General features: G+C 41.1%; 1 protein-coding gene across 6 annotated transcripts in view; it reads right to left on the bottom strand.

Annotated features, from left to right (window-relative positions):
* The window catches only part of PSPH (phosphoserine phosphatase), a 51,832-nt gene that overhangs the window by 12,394 nt on the left and 20,659 nt on the right, over positions 1-18,779 (bottom strand). For 2 of the 6 annotated variants that reach the window (XM_023246265.2, XM_006942090.4), the window contains exon 2: positions 7,165-7,292. In XM_023246265.2, the coding sequence (XP_023102033.1) occupies positions 7,165-7,292 (128 nt within the window). Of the gene's footprint in view, positions 1-2,259; positions 2,384-4,184; positions 4,316-6,039; positions 6,178-7,164; positions 7,531-18,779 lie in introns of those variants that run through there. The other 4 variants (XM_019820638.3, XM_019820637.3, XM_006942094.4 and 1 more) reach the window with 4 other exon arrangements.

Here is an 18,779-nt window from a genome sequence, read left to right as displayed (position 1 = left end):
CCAGTCACCAAGGTTGGCTCTGATGGCAAACAGCCCCATCCTTAGGTGAGGTCCAAAATTCACCTCATTAACATAGGAAGAAACACCAGACTAAAAGTCACCTCACTAACATAAGAAGACACACCTTTATCACTCTCATCACAGGAAATTCCAAGGGTTTTAAGAGCTGGGAGCCAGAGATGAGGACAAGAGCAAATATGTTTCTTATTATAAATCATAATATCACGCCCAAACACTTCCACCTTCCCTCGTTATCTCAAAGCACATCATATCATTTCATCCAAAATATTTCAGTGTATATTTCTAAAAGGTAAAGACTTTTTTTTAACATGGCTATTACATTTTAATTTTAAGTATACTACTGTACCTGACTGTACCCAGGTTTGTCTTCTGAGGAATCTAGAATCAAATCAAGTTAAGACTTAATCATATCAGACCTAATGATGCCCTTCCTAATCCAGTCCCCATAATTAGCATATAAATTAACCTAATGTCTCTCTTATTCAATTAATTTATGCCCTTCATGATTTGTATCCTATTTATTTCACCAATCTATCCCCCATTGCTTTTCTCTCCCAAGAAATACGCACACGCGCACACACACACAAACATATACACACAACTTATGCTCAAGGTATACAGAAGATGTCTTGTTCCTTAAATGTCAGTTTTTTAAACCTCTATGCCTTTGCAAATGCCAATCCCTCTGTCTGAAATCACCTAAATCCTCATGTCCAGTGGGCAAATTCCTATTTATTATTCAAGATGCAGATTAAATAACCTTCCCTATACTATACTATCTCCTTCCTATTCCTTCAGAGAATTAATTAGTCACTCCCATTTCTCTCCTAGGATGGGAGTTCCTTCAGGGTAAGGACCTTGACTGAATTATCTTTCATCTCTGTTTCCTGGACCCACCAGGTGCAAAATAAATATTTCATGAATTAAATAGAGTTGAATCTAAGAAGTTATTGAGTACTCAGCAAGAATTGAGCAGATTATTATCCTCAATAAAACTATCCCAACTTAGAGTGCTATCAGCCTAAAATTAAAATCCTTGAGGTGACTGGGTGTCTCTGTCAGTTATGTGTCTGACTCTTGATTTTGGCTCAGATCATGATCCATGGTTCGTGAGATCTAGCCCTAAGTCATATTCTGCACTGACAACACAGAGCTTGCTTGGGATTCTCTTTCTCCTTTCTCTCTCTCTCTCTCTGCTTCTCCCCTGCTCATGCTTGCTCAATCTCTCTCTCTCTCTCTCTCAAAGTAAATAAATAAACTTAAAAAAATTAAATTAGGGGCACCTGGGTAGCTCAGTTAGTTGAGCATCCAGCTTTTTTTTTTTTTTATAATTTTTTTAAACGTTTGTCTCTTATTATTGAGAGACAGAGACAGAGCACAAGCAGGGATGGGGCAGAGAAAGAGGGGGACACAGAATCCAAAGCAGGCTCCAGGCTCTGAGCTGTCAGCACAGAGCCCAATGCGGGGCTCGAACTCACAAACCGCAAGATCATGAGCTGAGCCGAAGTCCGACGCTTAACCAACTGAGCCACCCAGGTGCCCCACGTCCAGCTCTTGATTTTGGCTCAGGTCATAATCTCCAAGTTCATGAATTTGAGCCCCGCATTGGGTTCTGTGCTGACAATACGGAGCCTGCTTGGGATTCTCTCTTTCTCCCTCTCCCTGTGCCCCTCCCCCATTCTCACTCTCTTAAATAAAAACTTTATAAAAATCAAATCAAATCAAATCAAATCAAAATCCTTAACCAGCAATGATGACTATACTCTAACCAATAGAACAGAATGGACATCGTATATTCTGAAGCTGGAAGAAACCTCAAAGCCATCATCTGGGTCAGATCCCATGCCTTTCTCCAAGAACGATATTAATGTGTCCATTTCACAAATTAACAACTAGAGGTATAAGATACTTAAATGCTTTACCCAAGGTCACACAGCTCCCAAGTGATGGCTAAAAAAACTAAAACTTGGATCTCAAATGCACAAAACAACATAAAAGATGGTGAATAAATAAGAGGTGGATAAATTAAGCAGAACTAAATAAGGTTAAACATTTGATAAGAACCTATGTGGATTCAGGAAATGTCAGAGATTTTCATCAAGAATTCAGACCAAAGTTCTGCTAGCTGGACAACACAATGGGTAATGATTCATTAACAGTGAAAGAAGAAAGTCTGCACATTCTTTGGGAGGCCAGTAGATAGAAACAGGTTTCATAAATCATCAAATTTCCACCAACCCGGGAACATCAAGGAGCTTCATATCCCACTCTCTCTGTGGCTCAGTAACCACTCATTTGGCTCTGGTCCAGAGGGAATCGATGCAATTCATATCACATGGCTAGGCAGGCTCATTATACAAGCCTAGAAGACAGAAGTCTATCAGCAGAGGAGTGGTAGTTAATGCAATGCAATCCCACCGAGCATAAGAGAACCAATCACATGCAAATAGAGGGAAAGCAAGGAACAGACAAATAACATAAGAGGAGCTAAAAGGAGATAAATGGGACAGGCCAAAGAACCTTTTAAGACTGTGCATGAGGTAGTACAATGTCACTAAGAACAGGCAATACTCCTGAGAATGACTGACCGGCTCCTGAAGCCTCAAAACCTGTACGACCAAAGCCAGTCCACACTGCCACCCTGTGCCTAAGCCTATGACCTGAGAAGCACACAATGGGCACCATGTTCAAGAGGCTACCAGTCTCACTGAGATGATCAAACAAATCATTATTGTTCGTGTTTGAAAAGTCAGTGACTTGAGCCTCTTCTTGACCACTGATAATAGCAATAGCTTCAGCCAGACCATCAGCCTCAGATATGAAAGGAAACACACATTTCCTCAAATAAAGTAAGGACTGATTTCCATATCCCCAGATGAACACTAGTCCTGACTTATGACTCAGAAAGAAGTGCCGAAAACTGCTTCCTGGATTGTACTGTGTACCAAAGACAAAGAAAATAGGATGTTTGAGACAAAAGTCACATTGAATTTACTTGGAAGGCTGATTCTTTCTCCACGCCCTCCCTAGAAGACACAGCCGGATTATATAACCTTAACTTTGCCCCACAGAAAGCTCATGTCAGGGGATATGCCCTCCAACCCCTAGGATTACACAGATTTGGCTCCCTACTTAGACCTTAGAACAAATGGCCAGCACTGTAAAATGCCCTGCCTCCTTGTTCACTTCTGGCTGCCTGTTTTTTCATGGTCTCCACCAGGAGTGGCTCACAATTCACACTTATTCAAATTTCTCATAGCTAGAGGGAGGAAAAATCTGCTAAGTTCAGGTGCTTCAAAGTAAATTGTGTACATTAGAATTTTACACACAAAAAAATCATTGCTAGAGAATGAACTCTGGATCCCTCACATCTGGCCTTTGTGGGGAGGGGAACAGGGCTGGAGGTGGAAGAAATCCTAGCAGAAGGGTATGTGCTTTGACATGGCAGCTCCCAGGCCCAGTCCTGAGCAATGAACCACTGCCCTTCTGCGGGTCAGAACAGGTCTCCTGTCCGCCTGACCCCAAGCTGGTCCATCTTGGGGAAACATGGGGCCAATGGTAAAGAAGCCTCTGCTGACAACCCCTTCTCACCCCCAGCTCCAAAAGTACAAAAGTATATTTTCCTTCAGGGCCAGACTTAGGAGCTCTGATTTTGGATAAGAGGGGAAAACCTCTCCACAAAAACTCTGTTTGAACTTCTCCATCTATGTATCCCATGAGAGGCACCCAAGATCACCTTCACCAACTTACTCTTTTGTTAGGATTGACCTCTTACCTTCACTTGTGTAAGAACAAATACAAGTTGGTACAGAGGTTACGGAGGTCAAGCACATCCAAGAGAACAAAACTTACTAGGCTTAAATGGATGTCACTTTTGGTAGGAGGGGTGAGTCTGTTTCAGGCCCTCTGGGCACTGCAACAATGCACCAATGGATCCTGAGAAGCTTCTGGATCAGTGAAGAGTCAAAGATCCTCCAGTAACTAAGCCTAGGGTTCCTGGCGAATGCATTTATGATTAAAAAAAAAAAAAAGGAACTGCTGTACTGGGGAACCTGAGATTTTATGCACCCCACATACATTACAGTGCACAATTTTATTCCGGTGAAGAGGAAACCGATCACTGATAAACAAATTAACAGCAACAAAAAACAAATCAGACTCACGTTTCTCCAGTGCTGGATTCCTAGGAAATGACACTCTTCTCTTCCTGCTTCTTTCCTGAATAAAAATGCAGCATAAAGTTCTGACTACAAATTTCTTTATGAGATCTTGGGAGTTCTGCAAGAGCAAGAGCCTAGAAAGAAAGAAGAAGGAAATGAACATCAAGGTTCAGACTCAAGAGAAGAAGAAACTGTCTAGCTTCACTCTCCCAGCTGGTAGGACTGGTACAAAGACGGGTCAGATGCAAAGTTCCCTAAGACTGCTTCCCTTGCAAGACGCTGGACTTCTGCCTCCTTTCAGGACTGCAGAGGAGTACACACACTTTTCTGTGGCTTTGATTCTGCAAAAGCTTCAGGTCTGACAGGAAATCACCTACACCAGATCAGCAGAACACAGAGGCAAGGGAAGAAAAGAGGATCTATTGAGAGAACAAAATGCAAACACAGGGAAGCTGACTTAGGTACATTAACAGACTACAAAACAGACCCAGCTGTCTTCAAAACGAAGAGACAAAGTCTCCAATATTCCAAGAACAGTCACAGAAAAGTCTGGCTGCCCAATAACAAGGGAACGAAGTCAACAATTTTGAATTAAAATCCTCATAATCAAAACTGTAAATAGAAGTATCTCGGTTGAGCATCCGACTCTCGATTTTGGCTCTGGTCATGATCTCAGTTTGTAGGATGGAGCCCCCGAGTCAGGTTCTGCACTGTCTCTCTCTCTCTGCCCCTCCCCCATTCTCATGCACACACGCTTGCACACACTCTCTCTCAAAATAAATAAACATTAAAAAAATAACCTCATCAATTTTTAAAAAGTAGACAACAATGCTAAATCTCAGAAGAAAAAAAAGATAAAAGAAATAAGATGAGTCAAGAAAAAGCAAAGAGATTGAAAGGGAAGGCTCAAAATACAGTCCTTACTGAACTCAAAAAAGGTTGTGTTCCCTTTCTCTCATCCAAGTTTTTTAGTTAATTTCAAAAACAAAAAGGAATGTGGCTTCCATCATGCCCCAGCCTCTCCCTTACTCTAAGAAAAGACAGCTGCCACATTGGTGGTGGCCTATGGTGAGGCCTGTGTGGCAGAACTTAAGGGGCCCCCAGCAAACAGCCAGAAAGGAACTGAGGCCCTCAGTCCGACAACCCTCAGGAACTGAATCCTGCCAACAACTATGTGAGCGGGCTAGGAAGCAGATCTTCTCCAATACAACATTAGGTGAGTTCACCTTGGCCAACTGTGACCGCTTAAAAAATCCTAAACCAGAACCACCCAGCTAAGCTGCTCCCAGAATTTTAACCCCCAGAAACTGAGAAAATAAATATTTGTTGTTTTAAGCTCCCAAGTTTGGGGGTAATTTGTTATACAGCAATACATAGCTAACACAACAGCTTTGAGGTAGGCAAAACTTTCTTAACGCCCCAAAAACATGAATAATGAAAGGAAAACGTGATAGAATGAACTTCATCAAGATTAAAGCTCTTCAAAAGCTTCTTCATGATAGAAAAAAAAAAAAAAGAAAGAAAAGGAAAAGGCAAGCCACAGAATGGGAGAAAATGTTTACAGTACACATATTTGACAAAGCACTTGTATCCAGAATAAAGAACTCTTACAACACAGTAATAACACGAACAACTTATAATAAAATATGAACAAAATATTTGAATAGACATTCCAAAAAAGAAGGTATGCAGATAAACTCAAAAGGCAAATGACTAAAACAAAAAAGACTGCACACACCAAGTATTGGTGAGGACCTGGAAAAACTGAACTCTCTAATACACTGCTGGCAGGGATAGAAAATGATACGACCATTTTGGAAAACATTTTGCAAGTTTCTTAAAATAAACACATACCTACCATAAGACTCAGCAATCCCACCCTGGAGATTTATCCAAGAGCAATCAAAGAGCGCTTTATTCGTGAAAGCCCCAAACTAGAGTGTCCATCAACAGATAAGTGGATGAATAAGTTGTGGTATATCCTTACGATGGAATGCTACTCAGCAACAAAAAGGAAGGAATTAGTGCTGCATGCCAAAAATGGGGATAAATATAAAAAACCTTTTATACCAAAAGAAGCCGGACACAAAAGAACATAATTCCATTTATACAAAACACTAGAAAATACAAACAAATGCTACAATGACAAAAATCAGGTCAGTAGGGCTAGGGGTGGGGAGATCTGACTGCAAAGAGGTTTTAGGAAATTTTCAGGGGTGACAGAAGTGTTATATTGTGCTGGTGATTAAAAGTGTGTATGCAATTGTCAAAATTAATCAAAATGTACACTTTAAAGTGGGTGCATATTATTGCATTGAATTATATATCAAGAAAACATTAACTTTAAAAAATTATTAGGCATGAATCAAATTATCTGAAAACTTAAAACGTCCTGACTACTTTATTTCAGCAACATGAAAGTGATAGCACTATTATTATATTGAAAACCTACCAGGTAGATGTAATAAAATCTAGAAATCTGCATTTTATCATTTTCTTCCCCGATCCTCATTCCAATACCGGTCAAATATTTAAAGAGTAACTACAATATGCAAGTCACTTATAAAGAAAACATAGTAAACAAGTTTAATGAATGAATGAATTATTTAATTCCCAACTTGAAGTTGTACCTTTACAACACGTAGCTGGTAGGTACTTAAAATTCTAATTCTGATGGGAGAGAAAATGACAAAGTCAAACACTGCAACACTAAATTTCGGAGATTTTCCTAATCTTGTACTGATGACTCTCCTATGCAGGATTGCATCATTCATTCATGCCGTTTGGTAACAGTGACATAAAACAAGGGAAAACTACTCAAAAGTAAATTGAGGAAAAGAAAGTCTTGAAATCCCATGAACCATTTTACCTACGCCGATTAAGAAAAACACACGTAGAATCAGAGGCCCTGGATGTGGAAAAGGAAGGCGGGTAAATCATAAAGTTGGGCACACGGAGAGATAAAACACATGCCCAGACTCACCCGGGCGCTGCTGCTCCTTCCTGGGCCGCCGCCACCGCCTCTCTGGCTCCCGCTGCTGTAACCTTCCGACTGCAGGGGGGCCGAGGGCCGGCTCCGACGTTCAGTCGCCGAGCTCCGAGGGAGGCGACCTGTGCAGACCCGCAGAGCTTTTACCAAACAATCATAAAAGATCTGCTGATAAGCACCTTGGCTTCTGCTAGGCTTTGCATAGGCTTTTCTAAACTGGAGACCCTGGAGATTCAGACTCTGCACAGCGGTGCTGGGGAGAAACCCTTGGCCCCGCCCCCTGGGAGGGGCTCCCTGAGCCCGCCCCTCCTCCCTGCGGGGGCTCAGCGCCTGCGGCCCTAGACTTGCAGCGCGAGGTGGACGTTTTCCCGCAGAGCCGCGAGCCTCGCCACCTCCACTTTGCGCGGGAGGGGCAAGAGGCTACCTTCGGGGCCCTCCGCGCCGCCGGCGCTTGGGAGGAGGGTTGTGAGAGAGCCGGGGACCTCTGCGCTAATTTTGCAATTAATGAAATCTCCTTCGGGACCTTTTTTGAATCCGCGTTTGACCTTATGCTCTTGTAGCAATGTAGGTCTCAAGAGAATTTCGGTAACGACTTATATTCGTATTATAAGTCAACTATATTTCAATTAAAAAACAGGTATTACCGGGGTGCCTGGGGGGCTCAGTCGGTTGAGCATCCGACTTCAGCTCAGGTCATGATCTCGCGGTTCGTGAGTTCGAACACCGAGTCCCGCTCTGTGCTGACAGCTCAGAGCCTGGAGCCTGCTTCAGATTCTGTGTCCCCCCCTCTCTCCGCCCCACCCCTGCTTGTGCTCTCTCTCTCTCTGTCTTTCAAAAATGAATAAACATAAAAAAAAATTTTTTTAAACCAAAAACGTGTATTATCAAAAGCAAAACTACTTATATTCGCAACTAAAATATAAAAAATCGTAACAAAATGAGTCTTTACATTCTTTTTTCCTTGTCATCTTATTTTCTTCTAGGAGTCACTTGCCGAGCTACTTTTAAGTTGACTACAATAAATAAGGGGTGAGCACCTCCAAACATTAACCTTTGGCTCAACCCGCGGGAGCTGGGCAGTGAGGTCCCACCTTAGAACAAACACAGCCTGAAACCTCAGATGCCGACAGTTCTGCAGACTCCTTCCAAGGGGTCACTCAGGCAGAGGGGGCGATATTGCTGGAGTGGGACACTTGGTCACGGCTTCTCTGCCGGCTGCTACAGAACCTCTCAACACAATTCTATCCAGAAGCAAGAGTGCTGCTGCTCTTTGCTCAGTTGTGCCCCTGAAGTTCAGTATTTTCAGCTTTCATTTGTAAGAAACATTGTGCCAAAACAGGTTTGGGGCACACCTGGTTTAATTTCTCCCAGATCTGCCAAAGATGGTTCTGATGAAGGATGGGGAGAAGGAATTTTGATGTTTTGAAATATGAGGTAAAAAATGGGGCGCCTGGGTGGCTCAGTCGGTTAAGCATCGGACTTCGGCTGAGGTCATGATCTCACGGTTTGTGGGTTCGCGTGGGGCTCTGTGCTGACAGCCTAGAGCCCGGAGCCTGCTTCAGATTCTGTGTCTCATTCTCTCTCTGACCCAACCCCACTTGTGCTGTCTCTCTCTGCCTCTCAAAAATAAATAAATGTTGAAATATGAGGTAAAAAAAATGATACAATTAATGAGGGAGGGCAAAATAAGGGGGCCTAAAAGAACGATCTAGTCAAGAACCTGTTTATATTTTGTAGTATGTAATTTAGAAATAAGTATAATAAAAGAAACAAGATGTTGAACACCAAATATTTGTTCTCTCTCTCAAAAATAAATATGTTTTTAAAAAATTAAAAAAAAAGGGGGGGTGCCTGGGTGGCTCAGTGGGTTGGGCGACCGACTTTGGCTCAGGTCATAATCTCCAGGTCCCTGAGTTGGAGCCCCTCGTGGGGCTCTGTGCTGACAGCTCCCAGCCTGGAGCCTGCCTCTGATTCTGTGTCTCCCTCTCTCTCTCTGTCCCTCCCCTGCTCACACTCTTTCTTTCTCTCTCTCAAAAATAAACATAAATTTAAAAAAATTTTTTTAAACACTAAGTATTTGTATATAAGTATAAATGGTAGTTGAGTATTTCTAGGGGAAAAGAAACCCAAGTACAATAATGTAAAAAGGTAGAATTAATTTCTGCTATTATTCATACTTCATAGATGTTTAAAATTAAACACATCTCAAATAAAATATTTGTACTGAATAAATAAAATCTGTCTCTATCTACCTCACATTCACACCTGTACTAACACTTGTGGTCATGAGGGGGCAGTGTTGTAGACAAAAACCACATTTAAAAAAAAAAAGAAAAAAAAAGTCCAGAGGAAGCTAATGGTGGTCCTAGATACGTGCATGTAACAATCATGAAGTAATGTTGCTGGACAAAGCATAACTATACAAATACATTACATTATGCTTCATTGTTCTTCTTCTGGAATAATGTTAAATAGCACATGTGAACCAAATACAATGCAATATAATAAAAACATTAGCAAATTATTTGCAAAGTTTTAATTATAATTGGTTAGTAAAAAGCAATTCAGGTAATTTTAGTAGTGTTCCTGAGAGGTTTCCTATAGATCACATTTTTATAAGCTAATATATTGTCTGATGATTAACTATGTTAGAATCATGTACTTTTTAAAAAATAATTCAATGCTACTAAAATAGGCTTCTAAAATAGAGTAAATTGGATCACTCTAGAAACAATATGATATTGAACATGCACATTTTCTATGACCCAGAAATTCCACCTCAGAAATGTACTCAGAAGAAACTCTTGCACATAAGTAGCAGGAATCATATATAAGAATATTCACAACAATACTGTATACATACAGACATTGACAGAAACTTAAAAAAGAGAGTATCATTTAATATCATAAGTGATAACTGACAACATAAAATTCAGGAAGGTAGTTACCTCTGGATACAGGAAAGAAAATGAGACTGAGAAGAGATTATAGAGTTACTTAATGGCAGTGAGTATACAGATTTTTATATTTGTGTGTATATATATATTTTATGAGACACAATATTTTTATCAACACATTAAATACTGATACATAAAAATATATAAATGTTTTAAAATAATATAAAGAAAATACAATTTAATGTCAACATTAAAAACAACATTCAAAATAAGTCACAGCATGGAAATAGGTCTATGATATGTCCTGTGAATGAAGCAGGTTGCAGAACAATATATATTGTTTGATTGTCATTTCTGAAAGAAGAAAAACTCTGTGTATGTCAATAGTAATTGTGGGGAGCAATTAATCAAGGAGAGTAAAAGAAGTGAAAAATTTACCTTTCTACTTTATTTGATTTTATAGTAGTTGAGATTAGTTTAAAAACATTTATTAATTTTTTAATGATTTGCAAATCAATTAAAACTAAATGCTTTAGGAGCAGGGGAAGGGTGAAATAGGTGGAGGTGGCCAAAAGGTACAAACATCGAGTTATAAAATAAATAAATTATAGGTATGTAATCAAAACAAAAAACTCAGGGTTGTTTTTTGGGGTTTTTTTTTCCTTCCTATGTAGGGAAAAACCCAATTCTTTCCTCCTGTGTTGTTTTTCACTACTTGCCCTAAACACTTGACTTCTAGTCATCAAATGCGGAAGTTTTACCCCACACCAAACAATCTCTGCAACACTAGCTGGGCACCCTATAATTTAACTCAATTCTGACACTGTCTTCTCAAAACATAATATCCCACAGGTTAAGGATTCAGTCCCACAAGGCTGCCCTCCCCCGCCTCCCCCCCCCCCAACACACACTTAGATACCAGCTGCAAGCTCGGGTTATCGTCTGTGCTTCTGACCAATTGGCTATAGATCAGAGGTTCCAATGCCCACCATCCACTCCCCCCCCCCACCCCCGCCTCCTTAGGCTTAATTAATTTGCTAAAGCAGCTCACAGAACTCAACACTAACATTTACCAGCTTACTACAGGATACAGATGAACAACCAGATGAAGAGATACATAGTGTAATGAAGTCTGGGAGGGTCCCAAGCACAGGAGCTTCTGTTCCTATAGAGTTGGGTATATCACCCTCCCCGTGTGGATCTGTTCACCAACCTGGAAGCTCTTCAAACCCAGTACTTTGGGGATTTTATGGAGCTTTCATACATAGGCATGATCGACCATTAACACCATTTTCAGCCCTTCTCTCTTCTCAAGAGAATGAGGGACAAGGCTGAAAATTCCAAACTTGGAATCATGGATTTGTCTTTCCTGTGACTAGGTCTCATCCAGAAGCCCACCCAGAGTTACTTCATTAGGACAAAAGACACTCCCATCTCCCAGGAAATTACTAGGGTTTTAGGAGCTCTGTGTCAGAAACAGAAGTCAGGGGCGCCTGGGTGGCACAGTCGGTTAAGCGTCCGACTTCAGCCAGGTCACGATCTCGCGGTCTGTGAGTTCAAGCCCCGCATCAGGCTCTGGGCTGATGGCTCAGAGCCTGGAGCCTGTTTCCAATTCTGTGTCTCCCTCTCTCTCTGCCCCTCCCCCGTTCATGCTCTGTCTCTCTCTGTCCCAAAAATAAATAAACGTTGAAAAAAAAAATTAAAAAAAAAAAAAAAAGAAACAGAAGTCAAAGACCAATATTAGAACAAGAGATGCTCCTGGTGTTATTATATTTTAGGAAATAAGGTTGTTTTTTTTTAGTTTTTTTTTTTAATGTTTATTTTTGAGAGAGAGAGAGAGAGAGAGAGAGAGAGAGAACGGGAGAGGGGCAAAGAGAGAGGGAGACACCCAAAGCAAGCTCCAGGCTCTGATGCTTAACCGACTGAGCCAACCTGGTGCCTCAGGAAATAACAAGGGTTTTAGGAGCTTGTGCCAGGAACCAGGGCAGAAACCAATATATATTTTCTATTAACTCACTGTAATGTATAATATTATCACTATAGTTTTTTTTTGTTTTGTTTTTTAAATTTTTTTTTCAACGTTTTTTATTTTCTTTTTGGGACAGAGAGAGACAGAGCATGAACGGGGGAGGGGCAGAGAGAGAGGGAGACACAGAATTGGAAACAGGCTCCAGGCTCTGAGCCATCAGCCCAGAGCCTGACGCGGGGCTCGAACTCACGGACCGCGAGATCGTGACCTGGCTGAAGTCGGACGCTTAACCGACTGCGCCACCCAGGCGCCCCAATAATAAAATAAAATTTAAAATAAATAAATGCCTCATATTACTAAGATAAGTGATTAAATATCAAAAAAGTTACCTAGGGGCGCCTGGGTGGCTCAATTGGTTAAGCATCCAACTTCGGCTCAGGTCACGATCTCACGGTTTGTGAGTTCGAGCCCTGTGTCAGGCTCTATGCTGACATCTTGGAGCCTGGAGCCTGCTTCAGATTTTGTGTCTGCCCCTCCCCTGCTTGCGCTCTGACTCTCTCTCTCTCAAAAATAAATAAACATTAAAAAAAATTTTTTTTAAGTTATCTGAAGTTTCTAACTGGTCAGCCAATTGTGAAATCCTGTAATCCATCTTCTCAGTTTCCCTTCAACTTAGGGTGACCATGCATTCCTGATTTGAGTAGTGAAATTCATACAAAAACATGCTGAGTAGGTTGCTGGCTTTTACTTTCCTAATATGAAGAGAACAACATTGCTGGCCTAGTCCCTTTCTATTTCTTCCAGCCTCTAATATTAATGAGATTAGTGGAGGTACAGCAGTCATCTCGCAGCCACAAAGAAAAACCGAAAGAATGACAACAACCCAGCTATGAAATGATTGCACCATGGTTCCCAATAGCAGCAGCCATCCATCTCTACATTTCTTTTAAAAAATAAATAAACTCCTATTTATTTAAGCCAGTGCAGTTGAGCCCTCTGTTATTTGCAGGTGGAAGGCTAAAAACAGCTGAACAGAGATTTCAGCTGCAGTCCACCACAGAGCAGAGTTTGTCATAAGAATCTTGTCAAAGTAGAGGGGTTTGGTCCACATCTTAAGCCTTCCGCTAAAACCCCAGAAGGACCACAGTTTAGAAGTAAACATTATGTCCCAGAACAAAGTATTTGCTCTAAAACTGAGAGCTGAGAATGAAACTAAGGGACCAAGACCTCAGAGGGTTTGTTTGAGAGGTCAGAAGGGAGGAAAGAGTGGGACGGATATGGGTGTTTGGCTCGGTCTGGGGAGTTTAGCCCAGAGTGGCTCAGGTTCCAGTATGTCTCCTAGGTGCCTTGTAAAGCCCTCTCAGGGCCTGCTGAGACCTCACAAAGTATAATATCAAGACACCATAAGTACAAGGCAATCGGCCAGTATTTTAATTTCCTGATAGAACGAATGTAAACATTCTTTAGAAAAAAAATAATGGAACCTATGTCCCTAAAATATCCAACCCCAAATGTCCAAAATGTACAATATAAAATCAAAAATTAAGACTTTCTAAGACACAGGAAAATGTAACCCACAATCAAGGGGGGAAAGGCAATAGAATAAACTCCAAGATAACAGAGATGTTACAATTAACATACAAGGCTTTAAAGCAATGAAGCTAAATATATTCAAAGACCTAAAGGAAAACATTGTCGTAATTGGTTGCCTAAATGAAAAACCTCAGGAGGAAATGGAAGCTTTTTAAAAAAAAATTTTTTTTAACGTTTATTTTTGAGACAGAGAGAGACAGAGCATGAACGGGGGAGGGGCAGAGAGAGAGGGAGACACAGAATCTGAAACAGGCTCCAGGCTCTGAGCAGTCAGCACAGAGCCCGACGCGGGGCTCGAACTCACATACCGCAAGATCGTGACCTGAGCCGAAGTCGGATGCTTAACTGACTGAGCCACCCAGGCGCCCCGAAATGGAAGCTTTTTAAACAAAAAATATAGGGGCGTCTGGGTGGCTCAGTTAGTTAAGCATCTGACTCTTGATTTCAGCTCAGGCCGTGGTTTCAGAGTTCCTGGGTTTGACAGTCTGGCTCCAGGTGGACAGTGCAGAGCCTGCTTGGAATTCTCTCTGCCCCGTCCTAACTCGCACTCATGCACTCTCTCTCTCTCTCAAAATAAATAAATAAACTTAAAAAAAAAATGGGGGAGCACCTAGGTGGCTCAGTTGGTTAAGCCTCCAACTTTGGCTCAGGTCATCATCTCACAGTTTGCAGGTTCGAGCCCCACATCAGGCTCTCTGCTCTCAGGAAAGAGCCTACTTCGGATCCTCTGTCGCCCTCTCACTCTCTGCCCCTCCCCCACATGTGCTCTCCCTCTCTCTCAAAAATAAATAAACATCAAAAAATAAAAATAAATTGGGGTGCCTGGGTGGCTCAGTTGGTTAAGCGTTCCACTTCAGCTCAGGTCATTATCTCACAGTTTGTGGGTTCGAGCCCCCAGGTCAGGCTCTGTGATGACAGCTCAGAGACTGGAGCCTGCTTCTGATTCTGTGTCTCCCTCTCTCTCTGCCCCTCCCCCGTTCATGCTCTGTCTCTCTCTGTCTCAAAAATAAATAAACGTTAAAAAATTTTTAAAAAAACACACACACACAAAAGACAGAAACTTAGCCAAAATGACAAAACAGAAGAATTCTCCTCAAAAGAAATTTCAGGAAGAAATCACATCCAGAGAATTGCTCAAAACAGATATAAACAATATATCTGAACAAGAATTTAGAGTAACAGTCACAAGACTAATAGCTGGGCTTTAAAAAAGCATGGAAGCAGCAGAGAATCTCTTGCTGCAGAGGCCAAAGACCTAAGAACTAGTCACAATGAATTAAGAAATGCTATAACGAGATGCAAAATAAACTAGATACAGGGACAGCAAGGATGGAAGAAGCACAGGAGAGACTAGGTGAAACAGAAGATAAAATTATGGAAAATGATGAAGCTAAAAAAAAAGAGGGAAAGGAAATTACTAGATCACGAGGGGAGAATTAGAAAGTGAAGTGATTCCATGTAATGAAACAATATCCATATCATAGGAATTCCAGAAGAGTGAGAGAAAGGGACAGAGGGTTTATATGAACAAATTACAGTTGAGAACTTCCCTAATCTGGGGAAAGAAACAGACATCCAAGTCCAAGAGGCACAGAGAACCCCCTTCAAAATCAACAAAAACAGGTCAACACCATGCCATATCACAGTGAAACTGGCAAAATATAAAGAGAAAGAGAATTCTGAAAGCAGCTAGGGACAAATGGTCCTTAACCTACAAGGATAGGCACATCAGGGTAGTAGCAGACCTGTCCACTGAAACTATGCAGGCCAGAAGGAAGTGGCAGGAAATAGTCAATGTGCTGGATAGGAAAAATATGCAGCCAAGAATCCTTTATCCATCAAGGCTGTCATTCAGAATAGAGTGAAATAAAGGCTTTCCCAGACAAACAGAAACTAAAGTGTTGCATCCACACGACTCCTGAAACAGAATGCTACGGGCACCAGTGACAGTCACAACAAAGTTTATTGCAATGAGAGGCAAGGCCGACCGATCGGGACCAACACTCTTGATAAGAGTGCGGCCCCAAACAGCCAGGGTACAGAGTTTTTTTTTTCAACGTTTATTTCTTTTTGGGACAGAGAGAGACAGAGCATGAACGGAGGAGGGGCAGAGAGAGAGGGAGACACAGAATCAGAAACAGGCTCCAGGCTCTGAGCCATCAGCCCAGAGCCTGACGCAGGGCTCGAACTCCCGGACCGTGAGATCGTGACCTGGCTGAAGTCGGACACTTAACCGACTGCGCCACCCAGGCGCCCCGTGTTTTTATGGCCGATTACATCGTTTTATCATCACCTGGGAACAGAACAGAGAAACAGTTCCCAGACCAGTTAGAAACAGTTCCCAGATGAGTTAGAAACAGTTAGAAACAGATGAGGTGATTATTTTAGACTTTCTGCCGCTAAGTTGCAACCAGTGGATCTCCTTGACCTTGCCTCTGATGCTCTTTTCTTTGAGCTTTTGTTTGCTTCATTGGTGAAGCCTGATTTACAAGAGTATGAAGCATAATTTACAAGAGTAAAGTAAGGCTGTTATCTCTTGACCTTTAGTGTCAGAACAAAGCTGTTATTTTTCAAACTACGTGTTAGCCCTACACCACAATTTAACCCTTACAAAAGAAGTTCATGACCACTACACCAGCCCCACAAGAAATCCTAAGGGGGACTCTGTGAGTGGAAAGCAGCAAAAACTAAAAAGGACCAGTGACATCACCACAAACCTGAAATCTACAGATAACACAATGGCACTAAATCCATATCTTTCAATAATCACTCTGAATGTAAATGGACTAAGTGCCCCAATCAAAAGACACAGAATGTCAGAATGGATAAAAAACTGAGATCCATCTATATGCTGCCTATAAGAGACTCATTTTAGAACTAAGAAGACCTGCAGATTGGAAGTCAGGGAATGGAGAACCATCTATCATGCTACTGGACATCAAAAGAAAGCCAGAGTAGCCATACTTATATCAGACAAACTAGATTTTAAAACAAAGACTTTAGGGGCACCTGGGTGGCTCAGCTGGTTGAATGTCCAACTTTGGCTCAGGTCATGATCTCACGGTTCATGGGTTTGAGCCCCATGTCAGGCTCTATGCTGACAGCTTGCTCAGAGACTGGAGCCTGCTTTGGATTCTGTGTCTCATTCTCTCTCTGCCCCTCCCCCACTCGTGCTCTGTCTCTCTCTGTCTCTCACAAAAAAATAATAAATGTAAAAAAAAAAATTTGAGAGACAGAGCACGAGTGGGGGAGGGGCAGAGAGAGAGGGAGACACACAATCCAAAGCAGGCTCCAGGCTCCGAGGTGTCAGCACAGAGCCCGACATGGGGCTCAAACTCATAAACCATGAGACCGTGACCTGAACTGAAGTCAGGCGCTTAAACAACTGAGCCACCCAGGAACCCGCTCCCCCCGCCAACCACAATTTTAAAACAAAGACTTTAACAAAAGATGAAGAAGGGCATTATATCATAATTAAGGGACCTGTCCATCAAGAAGAGCTAACAATTGTAAATGTTTATGCCTCCTAATATATAAATCAATCACAAACATAAACAAACTTATTGATAATAATACTGTAATTGTAGGTGACTTTAATACTCCACACTTATGGCAATGGACAGATCATCTAGGCAGAAAATCAGTAAGGAAACAGCGGCTCTGGATGACACATTGGACCAAATGGACTTCAGATATATTCAGAACTTTTCATTCTAAAGCAGCAGAATACACATTCTTCTCTAATGCACATGGAACATTCTCCAAAATAGATAATATACTGGGTCACAAAAAGGCCCTCAATGAGTACAAAAAGATAGAGATCATACCATGCATGTTTTCAGATCACAACGCTATGAAACTTGAAATCAACTACAAGAAAAAATTTGGAAAGCCCCCAAATACATGGAGGTTAAAAAACATCCTACTAAAGAATAATGGGTCACCCAGGAAATTAAAAAAAGAGATTAAAAAATATATGGAAGCAAATGAAAATGAAAACACAACAGTCCAAACCCATTGAGATGCAGCAAAGGCAGTCCTAAAAGGAAAATACATCACAATCCAGGCCTGTCTCAATAAGCAAGAAAAATTTCAAATACAGAATGTAACCTCACACCTAAAGGAACTAGAAAAGCAGCAACAAATAAAACCCAAATCCAGAAAGAAGGGAAATAATAAAGATTAGAGCAGAAAAAAACAATATAGAATCCAAAAAAAAAAGAGTAGAACAGATCAATGAATCTAAGAGCCAGTTTTTTGAAAAAATAAACAAAATTGATAAACCCCTAGTCAGACTTCTCAAAAAGAAAAGAGAGAGGATCCAAATAGATAAAATCACGAATGAAAGAGGACAGATCACAACCAACACCACAGAAATACAAACAATTATCAGAGAATACTATGAAAAATTATATGCCAACAAACTGGAAAATCTGGACGAAATGGACAAATTCCTCGACACCCACACATTACCAAAATTCAAATGGGAAGAAGTAGCATATTTGAACATACCCATAACCAGTGAAGAAATTGAATTGGTTATCAAAAATTTCCCAATAAATAAGAGTCCTGGGACAGAGGGCATTCCAGAGGAATTCTACCAGACATTTAAAGCAGAGTTAATACTTATTCTTTTCAAGCTACTCCAAAAATAGAAACAGAAGGAAAGCTTCCAGACTCATTCTATGAAGCCAGCATTACCTTGATTCAAAAACCAGACAAAGACCTCACTAAAAAGAATTACAGATCAATATTCCTGATGAACTTAGACAAAAACTCTCAACAAGATACTAGCAAATTGAATTCAACAGTACATTAAAAGAACTATTCACCATGATCAAGGTGAACTGGAGGGCTAGTTCAATATTCACAAGCCAATCAATGAGATATGTCACATTAACAGAAGGAAGAATAAGAGCCATATGATCCTGTCAACAGATGCAGAAAAAGCATTTGACAAAACATAGCATCGTTTCTTCATAAAAATCTTCAAGAAAGTTGGGATAGAAGAAACATACCTTAACATCATAAAAGCCATATATGAAAGGCCCACAGCTAATTTCATCCTTAATGGGGAGAAACTGAGAGCTTTCCCCCTAAGGTCAGGAATACAACGGGGATGTCCACTCTCACCAGTGTTGTTTAACATA

Source organism: Felis catus, chromosome E3 (assembly GCF_018350175.1).
Source record: "Felis catus isolate Fca126 chromosome E3, F.catus_Fca126_mat1.0, whole genome shotgun sequence".
NCBI classification, from domain to species: Eukaryota; Metazoa; Chordata; class Mammalia; order Carnivora; family Felidae; genus Felis; species Felis catus.
The sequence above is the reverse complement of the archived record's forward strand: the minus strand, read 5'-3'. Positions and strand labels throughout refer to the sequence as shown.